At 36.2% G+C, this 17,849-nt stretch overlaps 1 protein-coding gene across 1 annotated transcript in view; it reads right to left on the reverse strand.

Moving 5' to 3' along the window:
* Positions 1-524: 524 nt before the first annotated feature.
* LOC114349717 (C-Maf-inducing protein) overlaps positions 525-17,849 on the reverse strand; it is a 35,818-nt gene continuing 18,493 nt past the window's right edge. Inside the window, exons 3-14 of the mRNA XM_028300189.1 lie at positions 10,607-10,735; positions 9,573-9,623; positions 9,420-9,491; positions 9,232-9,321; positions 8,208-8,446; positions 5,985-6,206; positions 5,165-5,435; positions 4,728-4,826; positions 4,490-4,645; positions 3,925-4,080; positions 3,254-3,398; positions 525-2,890 (exon numbers count right to left, since the gene is read on the reverse strand). Of these exons, the coding sequence (XP_028155990.1) occupies positions 2,766-2,890; positions 3,254-3,398; positions 3,925-4,080; positions 4,490-4,645; positions 4,728-4,826; positions 5,165-5,435; positions 5,985-6,206; positions 8,208-8,446; positions 9,232-9,321; positions 9,420-9,491; positions 9,573-9,623; positions 10,607-10,735 (1,755 nt within the window). The 3' untranslated portion in view covers positions 525-2,765. The remainder of the gene's footprint in view (positions 2,891-3,253; positions 3,399-3,924; positions 4,081-4,489; positions 4,646-4,727; positions 4,827-5,164; positions 5,436-5,984; positions 6,207-8,207; positions 8,447-9,231; positions 9,322-9,419; positions 9,492-9,572; positions 9,624-10,606; positions 10,736-17,849) is intronic.

A 17,849-nucleotide genomic window follows, 5' to 3' on the forward strand; every position in this document is an offset into this window, starting at 1 on the left:
CTTATGTATTGTTAAGTAGTCGGCTTACTTTGGTCGGCCGTGAGACTGCCATGGCCATACCCATTGAGGAATTTATCTATGGCCATACCTAAAGGATGTAGCACTATGAAATACCTAATTAAAGAATCTGTTAGGAGTGTAAAAAAAACAAATCATATTCAAATGGGTTTTTATTAAAAACTTTCACACTTCACACAGTGGATAAGTCTTATGCCTCTTTATGAAACTAATTAAAACAATGTTTCAGTTCTTATTTTTTATGTAAATATTTGATGTGCAATATCTACATTTAAAATGAATTAACTTGGCCAAATGATAAAATAAACAATAAAATAACACAAGTACTTACATACATAAATATCTTAACAAATCATTATAATACATCTAAAATATTTCTGATCATAATAAATGTTTTAATTATTCCATTTCCTCTATTTTTTCTGACGTACAATAAAAATCTACGTTTTCAAAGCTTTGATCAGAAGTGTGTGTTATATACAGCTATTCATATTTAATAGTAATCGGATAACTTATACTAAAAATCAATAGATATGGCCGTTTCCAAAATCCAGATAGTCGAGATTTAAAAATAAATTGAATTATTATTCGATAAAACAACAGAATTATAAAATCTATTATTAGATATAAATACATAAGTAGTAGATTTATACATTTATTTTTGTGATAAAATAAATGTGACATAAGAGCATCCAACTTTCCACAGTGTTTCATACACGCGAGTGTCGGTCTAATCTCACAGCCCAAAATAAAATATAATAAAACTTAAAAATTACAATACTAAATTTTAAGCGTAGATAGTATAATAACGAACTGTTTATTTATCATCAACTGTACAATATCATTGTTTTATTTTGCTAACTACGTGTACTATCGCCGTCGCAGGCAAACATACCATAAAACCACGAATTTCTCCAATAGTTTTGAACTTTCAGCCCTTCAGATAAGGTTCATGTTCAATCGATGTTTGTTATTTTATGGTACGTTGCTGTGCTCGCGTCGTACGTTACGCTAATTAATTGTGAATCCAATATGCTTTCTATATGCAACGTGCTTCTTTTAGATTCAATTGGAACTACTTTAGTCGGGTACTAATTTAGATAAAACAGAAAGTTAACTTTAGGAATCTCATATCTTATTTATGACTCTCACATAGTTATTACATAAATACACTTATTAAACTATTTTTAGTGAATTAAAATCTTGTTGCAGATGATTGAGAAACATCTAAGGAATGCATATTTATGTTTTGAATACCCATAAAACTATTTTTCTACAAAACTTTTAAGTCTCCTCCTTATCGTAGACATTTAAAACAGTACTATAACCCGGTTTAATAATGAATGTTTTGTCACTCAGCTGTTGTGTGAAAAAATCTAACAGTGCTAAACCCCGTTTAGTTAATGAAAACTTTGACACACCGTGACGAATAAAGACAAAAAACCGTGCCAGACGGTGTCATAGGTCTGTTTCAGTTTATGAATAAGGGGCTAAGGTCCGCATTATAAGCGTCATTCACCAATCTGCTAACCGGGTAAAAATATTTATGTAAAGAAAAGTCTAAAAAAGAAAGAAAGGTCTAAAAATAATATAATCGGTGCTAAATGAAATGCCGATCAGAAGTATAGGTAAAGAAGACGCTTCTAATTCGGATCCTGTACTATTAGACGAAAAAGCAGCATAAGTAAATACATAATATTCAATTTTCCCTCAAATATTGTGTCATCAATATTCCCATAAAATAAATAGGTACATTTTGAATCTAGTAGGTATTAGAAGAAACATAGACTTGTGTAGGTATTAGAAGAAACAGACTTGTCTGGTATTTCCATAGAATTGAATTTGATATAAAGCATTTTCTGTTAATAAATTCGATAACTTTACTTATTAATCCACACGGCACTCATCATTTGGAAATGAAACTTAACTCTAAAAATAATAAATATATTATATGAACCCCTTAAACGGACGTTGTCTTTGATATTACGAAATTCGCAGTAGTTTGTATTTATTGTGTATTTTTTATCAATAAATAGACTATAGGTATCACGGCATTTATTACTAACATTGGCTAGTTAGCTAACTGATGCATAACGTTCGGCAAATTGGACCATTAAGGGGCAGTTGAGAGGACTAGAACGAATTGAAAATTAGCAGAAAGTTAAAGCATTCAATTTACCATAAATAACTAGGGTCTACACTTAATGTAACATTGAGTCGTAAATATTTAATTGTTTCATAAGTTGGTACCTCTCCTACTTGGTATTTATTACATTGCATAATTTACTTTTTACACAGGTACCTACCTAAACACGCCCGGTTTCTGAGCCGATCAGAATAACCGCCTCTACTTATGCTTACCTAATATTTAATTTAGGTGCTTAATCACAGGTTACTGATGATGTGGCAATTGTTGTTACCAAGCTCAGAATCTGGCAGTAAATGGTTGGTTAAGGTCTTTAGCGTTACCATTAATTGTAATTTACAGGTGGCGCATATTCATTTAGGTAATTTTAAATTAAAAAACATTATTGCATAAATAATTAGGTAATTCTGTGTCCTAATATTAAAAAATGGAGTTTGTGTAATCAGAACTAATTACTAGACGCCACCGGTTCTTAGTGCGGTTCCTGCCGCGTTGATTCAATCAAGCCGACTTGTACCAAGATCCATTCGTTCTAGTTCCTCATGAGATCGCGAGGCTAATCACATGGTAGAGGGGCGGGCGGCCACGGGGTGGGCCACTGTCACCACGCCTCCGTGTAGCGGATGTCATACTCTTGGAGGTGGGGCAGCCGCTGGCGCAGGTTTTCGAACGCCTCGGCCGATAACTTTGTACTGTTCAGGTTCAACCGCTGCAGGTTTGATAATCCTGTAACAAATAAAAGTTGGATGTCATATTTGAGATTTCAGTTCGAAGTTTTGGGGAAAGAATTAGGACTCATAATCACCAATTATTAGACGTATTTCTTAGGAGGACGTATTTCGATACTTTTCGTAGATTTTATTAACATTTTGAACTTATGACGTCACAAATAGATACTGAATTTTACAGTAAACTGAAAAGTAATCGATTTTTCAAGGCTAAATTACGCCTCTAAACGTATTTCGGAATTAATTGGTTAAAGAACTTCCCAACTTATTTGTGTTTTAACATACAGCTGTCTTCAAAAAACAATTTGGTAACACCGTTTTTACAAGTCATCACAACCATTAATGAAAACATGAAAAATACCTGACAAAGCTTCAATTCCTTTGTCGGAGACGGGCGTCTCGCACAGATTCAGGACTTGAAGGCGAGGCAGGTGCTCTGCGATGAGTTGCACGCCGCTGTCGCCGAATTTAGTAGCCCATAGATTCAGGTAACGAAGTGAGGGGAGCTGGAATAAAGTAATAACGTCATTATCTAAGGAAATAGAGCTATGTAATTATTATCTAAGGAACTTGGGAATAGAAAATAATAAGTCAAGCAACTTATTCTATGCTCTAATCATCAGCTCATAGGTAAGTTGTTAATGTTGTTAAATGGCGGTTAAGCGCAGTTCCACTGTCCGTCTGTTTTGCAGGACCGCACACAGAAAATTGTATGACATCTTAGGTGGGTTAAGTTGAGTGGAATCGTTACCAACGAACGGTTAGTGTGCGGTGTAGTCTTGCAAGCTCACAACTGACGCACGCCCTTCTCAAAACGACTACTGAATGAAGAGGTTTACGAGAGTTTGTTCCTCAATTCCCCGCCAATTTATAGTCGAACTGCATTCTTATGGTGCGTCCTCACTGGGCGAATGTGCTCGCGCGGTACGCTTGTCATCCTGCTCACTCTGCTCTTGAGTAAGCAGGATGTTGAGTTTGCCGCGCGAGCCCATTCGCCCAGTCTGGACGCACCATTACGTAAATGTTATTTACCTTTATAAGGTGGTGTGCGCACGCGCTGGTGACGCTGGTGAAGGCGAGCGAGAGGCACTCGAGGTTGCCGAGCGCGCCGGCCTTGAGCAAAGCCTCCACGTCCGCGTCCGTGGCCCGTACCGGCAGCGCCAGCCGCCGCGGCCCGCCTTCTGCTTGCTGTTCAAGAAAAGTGAAGGTAAATAGAGGTGTTAGACCGACGATCTGGTGAAGGTCGCGGGAGGTGCCTGAATGCGAGCGGCGCAGGACCGGACTTTGTGGAAATCCTTGGGGGAGACCTTTGTCCAGCAGTGGACGTCTTTCGGCTGAAACGAACGAACGAACGAAATAAAGGTGTTAAAGGTTCTCAGTCAGATACCGGCACCATTAAGCTAGTGTCGATTTGAAAGTAACTTCATAAGTTCAATTGCTTCCTGATGTTGTTGTACTAGGTAGTTGCCACTTAATTAGTTTCATCAGTTTTTACGGAGGTTGATCAGACTGGATAGGCAGAATGAAGTGGTAAATTTTGTTCTGAGCTGAACTGATCAGTTTTTTTGCTTGCAAATATTACACAAAGAGAACTCACCAGTCTTTGTAAATTCTGCTGCCTTTCACATAAGTCTCTATAATACTTCAGGCCAAGTTCAGTACCCTGCAACGCTGCTATTATTTCTAGTTGAGTTTGTTCTCCACTTGCAACTTCCCATTCCAGCATTAAACATAGAGCTTCTAAGGCGGCAGGCTGAAACGAAAATTATAATCATTAATACAAAGTCCAAAGTATGCCATTTTGTTACAAGTTTTAAGTTATGTAGGCTACTTACATGTTCACTCAATGCGACTAAAACAAAATCTGGCAGTTGCTTGCTCATACTTTGCAGGAAACTTTTTCTTTTACAACAACACCGTAGCAAAGTTCCAAGCTGAAACCAAAATAAATAAATTCAATACGGTGTTATTTACATGTACTTATTACGTCAAAGTCACAAGCGCATATCAAAATTAGTGAATAGCACAATAGAATACCTATCAGTAGGTAAATAAGAATGCAAAAGTTANATAAGTTAGTTTCAATAAATAGAAGTTTCTTCCAAAATTGGGGCTGCTTTTAATGTTTTGATTGTGTAAATGAGACGATTGTCTCTACTCTCTTACTAGAGCACTACTACTTACTAGTAGCAAGCATTATTTTAAGAAAGTGTCTAGGTAATTTTTGAATTTCACGTATATATAGGTGTACCTAAGTTATTAAGTGGCTTACCATATCACCCCAAAGCTGGCACAGCTCCTGGCTAGGCAGGGCCAGCAGCGGGTCAGACGGCGCCGCCGCACGAAGCCACGAAGGCGGGGAAGGCCGCGCCGCGCGACACGGAGCGACGCACGCGTGCGCGCCGCAGCGCGAGTCGTGCGCCAGCGCAGACAGCACGCGGCCTAAACGCTTCGCCACGCGCGGGCAGCTCAGCGCGCCCGAGCACAGAGGAACGGGCTGCAGAACCGCGCCCACTACTACTAGCCAGTCTTCGTATTCGCACCTGCGATAAAAACGCTTATTAGAGTCAGCATATTGGCTTATTTTTTGCTTCTGGTGAATTTTTCTTCTTTTACAAGATTAATTTAGATAAAATGTAGGTTAAGTACGAAGAGAAGATTTATGACGTAAGAAGAGTAGAGTCAAATTATATCGTAACTCTATATTTATTGAAGGATTGAGGAAGCAATCTTAGCAATCATTTCTTTGGCGCCTTATAACGTTTCACATCACGATTACGATTTCTATATGACTAACATGACGATAAAAGAAGAAAACCCTTCCGCAGCGTCAAAGTACATAATCATCAGCAGTCAGGAAGAGCTGGGCAATGACCGATGCGGCGTCAGCCTAGGGCGATGCCCTCGATGTTAGTAGCGTACCAACTCACATGTGCTCTAGAATATCCGCGAAGCACAGCACTTCTTCCTCAGCATCGTCACATACGTGTGGCGCCGTCGAGGAGCGGTATAGTGGTGGTCGATGGCCACCAGGGCCACACGGCCGCGAAATTGAGAGCATTGGACTTATAAAACGACAGTAGCCTACTCACATGTGCTCCAGAATATCCGCGAAGCACAGCACTTCTTCCTCAGCATCGTCACACACGTGCGGCGCCGTCGAGGAGCGGTAGTGGTGGTCGATGGCTGCTAATGCTACCGCTGCAAGGTTGGGAGCGGCTCGCGGGTGCGGGCACGTGGCGCGCCGCCCGCCGTGCGTCACCTCCACGAAGCGACGCACCAGGGCTGCCCCCGAGTTGTGAGCACTTAACGCACTGCAAAATTAAGAGAACCATGAAAAAAATATCCAAGTGTACGACTGTTAAGACAGGGGCAAGGAACTGAGAAAGTAGAGTCGATTATTTTAATTTTTTAATAGGACATAGGGATATCTCGAAGAGCTGTATCATCATAACGTTTCTCGTCTATGGCTTGATTAGTTTCATCAAGTGTTCTTTGCCTACAGAAATGATTTATTAATTGCGTGATACATTAAAACTAATTAATGTGATTGGAATTTCATTGACCTAATGTTAATTGATTTACTTATACCTATTTGCGTCACATTGAGATATAATATTGAGTTAGAACGGGCAAGGTAACGATCACAATTGAGTTAGTATGTCATCCAATCAGACCAATTATGATGTAGATACTTCAATTTAATGAGTTAACTTCGACCACAGTTCATTTAAGAGGGCCATCTTACGAGCTATGACGCACGTTGTTTGGGTTTTCGGGCAAATTTTCAAGCGCACTTTACAGTAGAAACTGAGGCGTCATTCGTACTTTATTATTAGGTCTAGGCGTGTTTAAGGGCAAGGACGCGTTGCAGAAATGCAAAATAAATAGGTATAACGCTACATTATGTAAGTATATGAATTGTTTCCCCTTCATAGATTTATTTACTTACTTACATTACCTACTTTTATTTCTTGCAGCGACATTAAAATTTGTTTGACGTCAGTACAGCTGATAAATCTAACATTTACCTGATGAGTCTAATAAACTAACCTGCATTGTAACCAAATGAGGCTAAGAGGCTCATTTGTTATTCCGATCAGATAAAACTCAGACGTGTATCTTTCATAATGTGTTTGGATGGGCCAAATGTTAAATAAGGCTCAGTTAATGGTCACTTATCAGTTTTGTCCTTCACGGTGACCTCAGCTATTGAGTTTGCTACCTGTTTACTGTTTGTACTTAGCGAATAAATCAATAATTGTATGTAACTTTTTGAAATGATGTAGACAGGTTGGTACAACTCTACATTTTACGATCTCTGACAACTAAGTAGTAAGTAGTACCTACTCAGATATAGGCATTGTAAAGATAGATTTTCAAATGTAGGCAGTATTTAATGCCTAAAACCCACGCTCTTTCATGAAATTCATAGTAATCTTTTAAAGAAAAGTTCGACATTTAAGGTGCACTTCCCCCTACACTAAGTATAAATAACTAACTTTACTTGATAGGCACAGAAAGAAATTTTAATATTCTGAAATGCTGATCCGGATACATTTCACTGTTTTTCAGCATTTATCGGAAAAACATTGCCTGAACTTCGTCTTTGTAGGCATTTTCAAAATAGGTAGCTCTATCATTATCTCATCAATTGGACTACATCCTACACTTAACTTGTATAATATATTTAACAAATGTTTTGCGTAACCTTTACATAACAGTACTACAGTACAAACTACTATGACGCTCATTTATGAGGTAAGTAAATAAGTAGCTAATGTAAATAAGTCATTCTCTTTTGTGACTTTTACTTGTATATTGCCGATGATAAAAAATCTCGTGTTTCTGAGTACGTTACTTGCAAAAGTATTAAGTGTGACGTAAGTAAGTGGTCATTGTGAATTTACGTTCGTCAGTTACGCACTACTCTACTCATTGTAACAGTTAATATAAATATATGGAAATATTATTACCATTTATTTCCGTCATATCCAATATGTAGGCTAGAATTTTAATATTTAAACTACTCTGTCCTTTAATTTAATCATCAACCATTTTGTTAGGTACGTACTCGTATTTGGACAGATATGTAGATAGTTACCTAAAAAGATGACATAATGTTCTTATTTAAGCATAAACAATAACTTTTCGTGTTAGTTTATGAAAACTGTACATCATCATTGATACCTACTTGACGACGTAACTATGGGTGCAATACTTTCTGTTAAAGCCAGAAATAAACGCGGGCTAAAGCCAGAGCAGCAGCTATAACTTAATGTGGTATATGTATAACTAGGTATTTCGTTGTTTACCTAATATAATCTTTGACGAGCTGCCGAGCGTTGGGCGCCCTAGCGAAGTCCACGTTTCTCGTGAGCACTCGTCGCACCGGCGGCGCCAGCGCAGGCAGCGGCGCTGCTCTAGGCCTCCGCCGACAAAGCCGAGCCAGCAACGCACACAGCTCGCCCGTAGCACACCGCTCAGCCAGAAGCGGAGCCGCCGCGCTAGTCACATTCTCCGCCCACTCCTCCCAATCAGAGCTCTCCTTTCTCTAAAACAAGCATTCTATATCAGTATACCTAATACTCATAAATATCTTATTTATAACCAACCAGGTTTCGCCTGTGGTGTAGTTTTCAGTTCGTAAAAGCTTTCATGAGACTACGCATGTTATCAGTAGATTTATGAAATCCATTGCTTTTGGGAAAAACAAGAAGATCAATAACCTACGATTTTGGTGTAATAGACTGAAAATTATGTACGTAGGTTACAGTAATGGAGTGATGCGGAAGGGGTGACATGAGTGGTAACATTTCTGAAACACATCTGAAGTAAAATTTACGTAACAAAAACAGACCCTCCCGCACCGTACCATAATCACGGGGACCTAATTAGTTGAGTGGTACTACCTGAGTACCTACCTACTTACTTAACAAGACGATTCTTTCATAAAATATTGAGGACCGTGTATTCCTTGAGATGTATGTAAAGTAGTAAAAAAATGATTAAGGCTATCCTTTACGCAGGCACCTTGTAAAAACTAGCAAATGTTTATGTTGGCCCGCGCGCTGTTAGCGAGTCGACTCCAGCGCCGACGTCAATCACCCGCTTGATGAAAACATCACGAACGTTTCAAGTGCACACATTATGCTGTGTATATGTTTATTATCAAATAAGTATTCGACAATCATTAAATTGTTATATTTAAACTACGCACACTATTTAATCATACGTTGTTCTGTTTTTGTAAGAACGTTGGTTTACGCATGTTTCAGCCTCTACGTTTATTAGTATAAATACATTTATTAGTAGGATCAATGAGATTTTCTGTCTTACCTCTGATAATAAATCTGTGAGTATCTGCAAAGGCGCCCGAGTAACGCTTTCGTCTTGCAACGGTGTCGTCATAACGAAATCAACCATATTCTACAACAACAAACAAGATATTGATCAGTATTTTCAGTTACAGTAGGTACATTTTCCTTCGTGTAAAGAACGTCATTTAAAAATAATTAGCAACAAACCTTTAATTCTTTAAGCACCACCTCTCTTCTTACAGACTTCGTTAGGAAATGTCGGTATCTTATAATGTTCCTCTGTAAAAAAGAAAATGAAGTTAAAATTATATCTACCCACCTGAAAATGCAAAATGAATTTCAAAGGGCGGGTAAACTTACCCTCCATACAATGGAATGATACCACTGGTCTCTTGTGTAAACATCGTTAGCCTGGAATACAAATAACCAACGATCAGTATGAATTAGTGGTTGGTAGGTTAATGATTACCTACTGTGAAGCATTTTAAACAATGAAAGTGACTTATTAATAAATTAAAAGTGGTTTTCCTCAATGAAGTTTTGTTGTGGTTGGTACTTCTACTATAAATTACTTTACACAGGTATTAGTTGAAGATCGGTACTGAATAAATCCTAGTTATTTTTAAATAAAAGGATCATAAACATTTGCATCAGTGCTTATTAATATTTATTTTTGTTTAACACCACTAAACCACTGAGTAGGTATCATATTACAATCCACAATAATAATATGTGGTCGCATGATATCTGGATCAAGTAGCGCCTATTTTGTAACCCAGATGGAGTCATAATAATATAGTAGAGTCATATTTTATTTAGTTACCTACCTACACGGGGTTTTTCAAAATTAAACCAATCGAACTTTGGCTTAACTTAATGTAACTAGAGATAATTCAATATGTAGTATAGCTTGAGGGTCTTTGTGTTTGTATAGGTAATGTATGTTGTAGTAAAATGAAAAAAAAAATAGGTAGGTACCTACTACCTATCTAATGCGCAAGTAGAGTCGCTATCGTTATGATCTTTAGTGTTACAAATTCACTTATTTACACTTAGGATCCCAGGGTAGATGGAAAATTTTGATCAGTATTTAGGTAAAACGAAGGCGAGCGAAACCACATCCTTGTGTGATATTACTTTTCAGAATTTGACCATTAAAATTGACACTGACCGGCTTCTTACAAGCTGTGTTTTTCTCAAAACTTTCAGATTCGATTCCTGTCTTTTTTTTTCAGAAAAAAACTAAATCACTGAAATGGAATCATATACATTCGATTTCAGTGGTTTAGCTTTTATTGGAATAAGCTGAACCTGTTTACTACAGACTCTACATGTATCATTTTAGTTCGAATATTTGTCACAAATGCTAATTATAAAAACAGATCAAAACCAACCTGTAATAATAGTGATCCATGAGGCATTACGATCCTTAGGCAGTATTTCCTCGCAGAGTCCCACCGTGAGATACAATAAACCTCCTGCATGCAGCTGTACGAGAGTGGCTTCTCAAGCAGACCCGAAGGCTGAAACAAGAGAAGCATGTTATAATTAATAGGGTCACTCAGGGTCAGTGGCACAGGGGACATACGAATCAATCACAGGGCTCTATTCAACGCTGTGCGTTCGATTTCCTGCTTCACTTGAGCAAGCATCGTTTGTGAATAAGGGCGTCAATCCACTCGATAGTGTGTGCATAGGGAGGTAAACGGTAAATGGAAATACCATTTGACGGAAACCACAATTAGGTAGGTACCTATTTTAAATTAAGATTACTTTTACTGACGTAAATAGAATTAGGTATTGAAAAGTAGGGATGCATTATACTGTTACAAATATCCGACCTATTTAAGTAAATCATTGCCTGAAAATTGGACTTTCAAAACAATTGTTCAATGATCATTGACCATGGCTCATTAAAACAGTTTAAATAGGAAGTCAGAAGCAATAATACACCTACTCTAACTGAAAACCCATCAATTATGATGCCCGCCATCAAACGAGGTTAATTTTGGGTGTCTATTACACGTTCCGATAAAGGAAATTTAGGTCAACGAGGGCCCTGGGATCACTAAGTAAGTACCTACTAACAAATGTGGTATGATGGTTCGTAGAGCAAAGATATAAGCAAGCATTTTTTTTTGGAGCCAAATAGGAACCTGAGTCTTATATTAAAAACCTTAGTTTACTTTTTGAGCCATTATTTTTTGTATTACAAAGAAATAACATACTATAATTAGATTGCTGCATACATTACGCATGTTACACATACGCAAACCCATTCAAAGTTTAACACGTTAATTAAAGTAAGTATGCATGTAATTTTACTTTATCTTAATTACTTTTAGTCCGCGGCACGAGTATATCGTGGAAACAGTTTTTCCTGAGTGAAAATACAAATATGTATATTATTATATAAAGGACAGTGCCAATCCATGTATGGAAGTTGGACCAAGTGCTGCCCAGAATGAAACTATAGTGCATTTTGTTCCTCAGGCCAATACTAATTTGTAAACCGGAGCGCACTGAAATCTATCCCAGGAGTTAAGAGAAAAAAAGAGTTTTGTTCGGAATTATTTACATGCAAAATATCATCGATGTATACCTACTACGCATAAGATTTCGCGATTTTGGCATTAAATAACACTCGTTATATTGAACTTAACCGTACTACATCCGTACACCTTACTTAAGTACGACTTCTACATTATTTATAAGCGATCAAGGGCTGTTGCAGTAGTTTGGTTAGTTGACATAAATTAATTATTTCCAAAATAAAGCAAGAAGTTTTAGCTTACAATAACTTCAATAATCGATTGTAATACACCAATAAATTGATTTTTCGCAAGGATAGAGAACTAAAACTTCTTGATTCATTTTGGAAATAATGATTTCTGTCAAGTAACCAAACTATTGCAACAGCGCTAGATCGCTTATAAAGAATGTCTAAGTCGCACTAAAGTAAGGTGTACGGATTCAGTATGGTTAAGTTCAACATAACGAGTGTTATTTAATGCCAAAATCACGAAATCTTATGCGTAGTACGTATACATCGATGATATTTTGTACGAAAATATTTCAAAACAAAACTCTTTTTTTCTCTTAACTCCAGGGATAGATTGCAGTGCGCTTCGGTTTACACATTAGTATTGGTCTGAGGAACAAAATGCACTATGGGTTGATTCTGGGCAGCACTTGGTCCAGACCCTGGCACTATCCTTTAATATAAACCTAAAACTTATGCTTTAAGTTCCCAATGCATAAGTTACTTAAGCTCGTAGGATTATTTAGAGAAAAGCTTCAAATTCGCAGTCCATTTATTATTTGTGGGGTACGAATAACCAAAGCAATAGTAATAGCAATCCAAGCAAAATTAAGCTCGCTGCACGATTGTTAGAACTATCGTCTCTTAAATGTGCTGGCTGTTAAGTTTGGGTTGTGAATGCAGTCGGGTCGCAGTCGTGTCGTGTCACAGACTCACAGAGCAATGCCCTGTCCGCACGGCCGTTGGGTCGCCAACCGAACATACTGACAATACTGGGTCACTCGGAGAGCCCTTGTGCCACAGTATGCTCTTTGGATATCGGCTTACTGTACCCATCGACCCAGGAAGATCGGTACTCATGTAAGTTTAAAAGATTCTGCATGTTTTTATTGATCTGCCCATTGCATAAAAGTAACATGACGAATGGGTTATAAGACGGGTTTTAGTGATTTCTGAACTAAATAATGAGCAATTCAATTCCAAGAGAGCAAGATAATTGGTGAACTACACCATGCGTGACCCACCATACCACCAGCTCATAACACTACTTAACAAAAAAATATACTACCTAATTAAGTAGTTAAATAACATTTTCAAATTAGTACTTAATAATTAAATAGCATAATTTTGTCCTAAGTTTTACGAAATATGTATAACGTCTTTATTATTTTGTACTACCGGTGCTTAAGTAGTTAACTGTCATACGTAAATATTTGTAACGTGTTATTGTACTGTATCACATGTCCAAATAAATTACAATACAATTACAGGCTGGAAATCCCAAAAATTACGCATTCCTAAGAAAGCATGTCATCTGAACAAACAACTTCCGAGAAAATTTCAAGATATTTGTTAACTCATACCTAAAAGTCTTATAATTAGTTATGACATGACTTAAAGATATGAAAACAAGATAAAAAGCCTGGCTAATCGAAAGCTGAAAGGTCTGAAATGTGAAGTAAATATTTTCATGAAATTGTTCTAGTGTAGGTAGCTTTAAATCTGTGCACGTGTTAGAAATTATTTAGACGTAGAAACTGAAATTAAAATAANGAAAATAACCGAAATTTACTTGAATAAATAAATAATGCAATGAAAGAAAAATAAATGTTAAATCAAGCGGAAAATTCTCGAATTTTACGGAAGATACAACCAATTGGTTTCAATTAAAAGGCATGGTCTGACAATTTTTTTGCCGGCTTGACCTTTACACCATGTATAAAACTACACGGCATCAATAGGTAACCAATGTGACGTCGAAATCTTAAAAAATAACCTCTGCCATAATTATTGCTGTACAGCTGTTTTACAATATGTATTGGGCATTAATTGTTCACATACAAAAATGTGTTATAGCACCTTAAGAATTTGAGCATCATAGCCCCCTTTGGATTGGACTAATGTTTTCCTGCTTTTATTACACAATTCATGCTGATATTTATAAACAATAACTCAAATAGGTGCCTGTATTAAGAAATGCATTACATAATTCAGTCTATCTTAAAATATCAGCAGATTGGTCGGTATAACAGGAATATTACAATCCAATTAAATACGCGTTGTGCCTAGTTGAGTTTGTAAATGAGTTGTATTGACTTCAATCTTTTTAGGGTATCGTCGGTTCATACTCAAGTGCTTGTTATTATGAAGTCATTGTTCAAAATAAAATTCTATTTGATGCCAGAGTAATATGAAGTTTTACTGGTATCTACACATAAAGGTGTTGTAACTGCCCTTATTACAACCTTTTTCTGATAAAGAAAGTTTTATAGCTACAGGCACGGAAAGGTAGGTAATCAAAACTTACAATCTTTAGTTATTAATTCCATGGATCCAAACAGTAAAAAAAACGCATAAATTACGAGTAATCTGTTTTAAAAGTAAAACTAAAGTTAATAACTATACATTTCTAAAATCAAATCACTTTCTACATTTAAATCTCGCAGTGTTACCAATAAGTACTACTTAGACCTATTACAGTTCAATAGTAAAATAAATATTTAAGCACATAGTTACATTACTGAATAGGTATTGATAAAGAAAACTATCTTTTTACTAATTAAAATTTTATTATGACGTAATTTTTATAAAACACGAAGGAATGATTTTGTTCGCTAGCTATCAAAGGTACATAAATAAATAAAACATATCGTGTAAGTACGAGACTGTTAGACTTCCATTACTACATAGAAATGATTACGACAGTCATGAAAAGATTATAGGATGACGTAAATGTAGCCGTGTTATTGTCTACACACAAATATTTATAGAAAATGTTACAAGATGAGTACTCGAGTTCGTGATATTTTCAATTGAAAGCAAATCTATACTTATAGCTTTATTTTAGTAGACCGTAGCAAGCCCGCATCAATCTATTGAGTAAGGATCTTTGGGGGTACGTAATGTGTAATAATAAATAGCCCGTTAACTGCAAAAAGAGATTAACTGTACCAAATCCTACTTTCGTAAGAGTTATCCCCATGTTTTGTTGAAGGTTAATACTCATAAATTCATTAAAAAATAGATGTAAAGTTTTACTAACCCGACATGTATAAAGACGGAACGTAAAAGTTGAAGCAACGTAAAAGAAACGACTCTATTTTACCTGTGCTTAACAAAATGAATTAATCGACTTGGATAACATTCATTCTAAAACTATTCTACAAAATATATAATGCAAATAATTTATAGCCTTTTGTTTTAGTGCTAGGTGGTAATTAAATAAATAATTTATACTATTAATACCGCTAACTATCGTATTTTTGTGGCTGTGACGCACGTAAAGGATCATTAATGTGTTTAAAATTAAAATATTCCATACCTAAATTGCCTATTGTGAAATCTGAACTCACACTTGAGGGCACAGCTAATAGACTATAAGCACAAAAACTATTACAATAAAAAGGTTCTGTATGTTGATTAAGTTGTAAAATTTTTGGGTCATAAAAGGGATAATGTTTAAAAAGTGAATAAGTATGCTTTTAGTTTTGTTGTTCACTAAAGCTCAACAATACATTGCAAAGGTCAATGGATTATTGTAATCATGACTGATGATCCATTGTGTGACAAGGCAAGCAAACTGTTAGGCCACTGCGTGTGTAATGATCATGGCGTAGTGTTTACTATGATGATGAAGGTATGGACCGCATTCAGCGGAGCTCGCGTGACGCATATTAATCGAATGCGAGGCATGTGAAGTAATGAAACCACGACGTAGACACATGCACAGACAGATCCAAACGATAAACACAAACAGATAACGAGGGTCAAATAAATAAATGAACTTCTCATATCGAAAAGTAAGCTGTAAGAACCCTAGGTCTCTACGTCAGGTATCATACGTTAGTGATATGAATTCAATAATATCGCATCTACGCTGAAAAACATGATGTTTTTTTGGGACGCAACCTACTGGGTATTAGTGTGCGGGCAAAGCTCATTCGGACTATCGGCCAATAGTCTGGGCCTTCCCGACATATTTATTCGAAAGTAGATTTGATTGAGTCTTCAATTTCCTTGTTGAACTACACACTCCACGCCATTTCACTTTGTGTGTCCCATCAGGGTATTGAACCTGAGAATCCAGGCTGGAAGATTTTCCGTCTCTGGAGTAGAGACAACTAATTTGAGATCCACCAGTCAAGATAAATTGCAATCAGGTAGTAGTAGCACAAATAAGTATGCATGTTATAAATGCGTGGACTTTGGATTCTCAAATATTATATTATACCTACATATAAACAGTATTTACTCTGTAAGATAAGTTATAGGAAACTTATAAGATCAGTGGAAATGGTTTGCAAATTGTGATAAATAAAATATAAAGAATAATAACTTAGAAACGATTTGTGTACCTGGCGATACGATTAACTTTTTTCTTCAGGACCTAGGTAGGTACCTACATTATTGATAGGTTTTATATAATAGGGTGTAATTGCAGAACTATCTTCGAATTTTCGTTATCAGGAGCTATAACTATTGAAAAGTCAGAAATAGCTATGTAGAGCCAATTTTGGTTCAAAGTTCAAGTATAATTTATTATGTTCATTAACAATTATAACAATAATTGAACTTTTATTTATGTTGCAGTCAAAACTCAAAATCAGTCAAAAGTGGTTTTAACTGGTGCCCTTGGTCAATATTACTTTTATTTATTTTTTCAATCAAAAGTGGTATTAACCAAGGACGTTAGTCAAAACCACTTTTGACTGCAAAAAATCAGCCAAAGTGGATTCGCTAGATTTACAATTTTACCAAGCTGTCCAAAAATATTTGAAAATAAGGATTAGTGAAAATTACCAGGAATTCATGAAAAACGTGATAAAGAACAGTGCATACAAATGATGACACCTACCTTACTAATAGGTACTTAGTATCTGTTTATCTCTTATCTGAAGAATACTTAGATTTCTGAAAAGCATCATTACTGTAGTATTTAAGTACGTGTGATCATTTTGTATGCACAAATTACATAAACGTTACACTTTCAAATGGTTTCCATAACACATTTGATGATTTCCAATTAATTTTCACTAATCTTAACACTTGTATGAATTTTGACCAATTTTAAATCAGGCGAAACCACTATTACATTTGGCAGTTGACTGAATAAATCTGATGCCAAAATGCCAACGATTTCTATTCACCCTGTATAATTGAATTTATTGAAATTACGCTTTTAACCGACTTTTTAAGAAAGACGGAGGTTGTTCACTATCGCGTTTTGTTGATATTTGTATATATGTTACGGTTAAAGTAATAAATGTGAAAATAATCGCCGGTTATAATGAATAATTTACCACATGATTTGGTAAATGTGATTAATATAAGATCATTTATGTGTGTATAAAACTAAATAGGCGGCTTAGGGGTGACCCAAGGGCCACCCCCGCCGCACCTTAACCTGTTTCTCACTTTAAATCAAAATAATGTGTTATAGGCATTATGGTAAAGTAATGTAACGCAAGAAACAGTCCAAACTCATTTTACCAAATTATATTAATATAGGTATGATATCAAAACGTTTAAAGTGTGAGGCTGTACATGAGCGCTGTACACGAGCCGGTGTTCTCTTTTATGATAGTCGTTAGTACCTACTAAGGATACATTATGAAATAATCACCAATAAATGTGATTAATTTATCACTTTTACCTCGCCTGACGGTAATTATTCATAATAACCGGCGGTTATTCATAATTTTCAATTTATCACATTAACCGTAACATATATAACAGTTAAAACTCATAATCGGTCCAAACCACTTTTGACTGGAAAAATCAGTCAAGGGTGATATTGACCAAGGGCATCAGTTAAAACCACAATACTTTTCTATAGATACAAACATAAAGGTAGGTACGTATATTAGCTACCTACA

The sequence above is a fragment of the Ostrinia furnacalis genome, unplaced genomic scaffold (genome assembly GCF_004193835.3).
Source record: "Ostrinia furnacalis isolate ACB-3 unplaced genomic scaffold, ASM419383v2 OfSCF0710, whole genome shotgun sequence".
Lineage (NCBI taxonomy): Eukaryota > Metazoa > Arthropoda > Insecta > Lepidoptera > Crambidae > Ostrinia > Ostrinia furnacalis.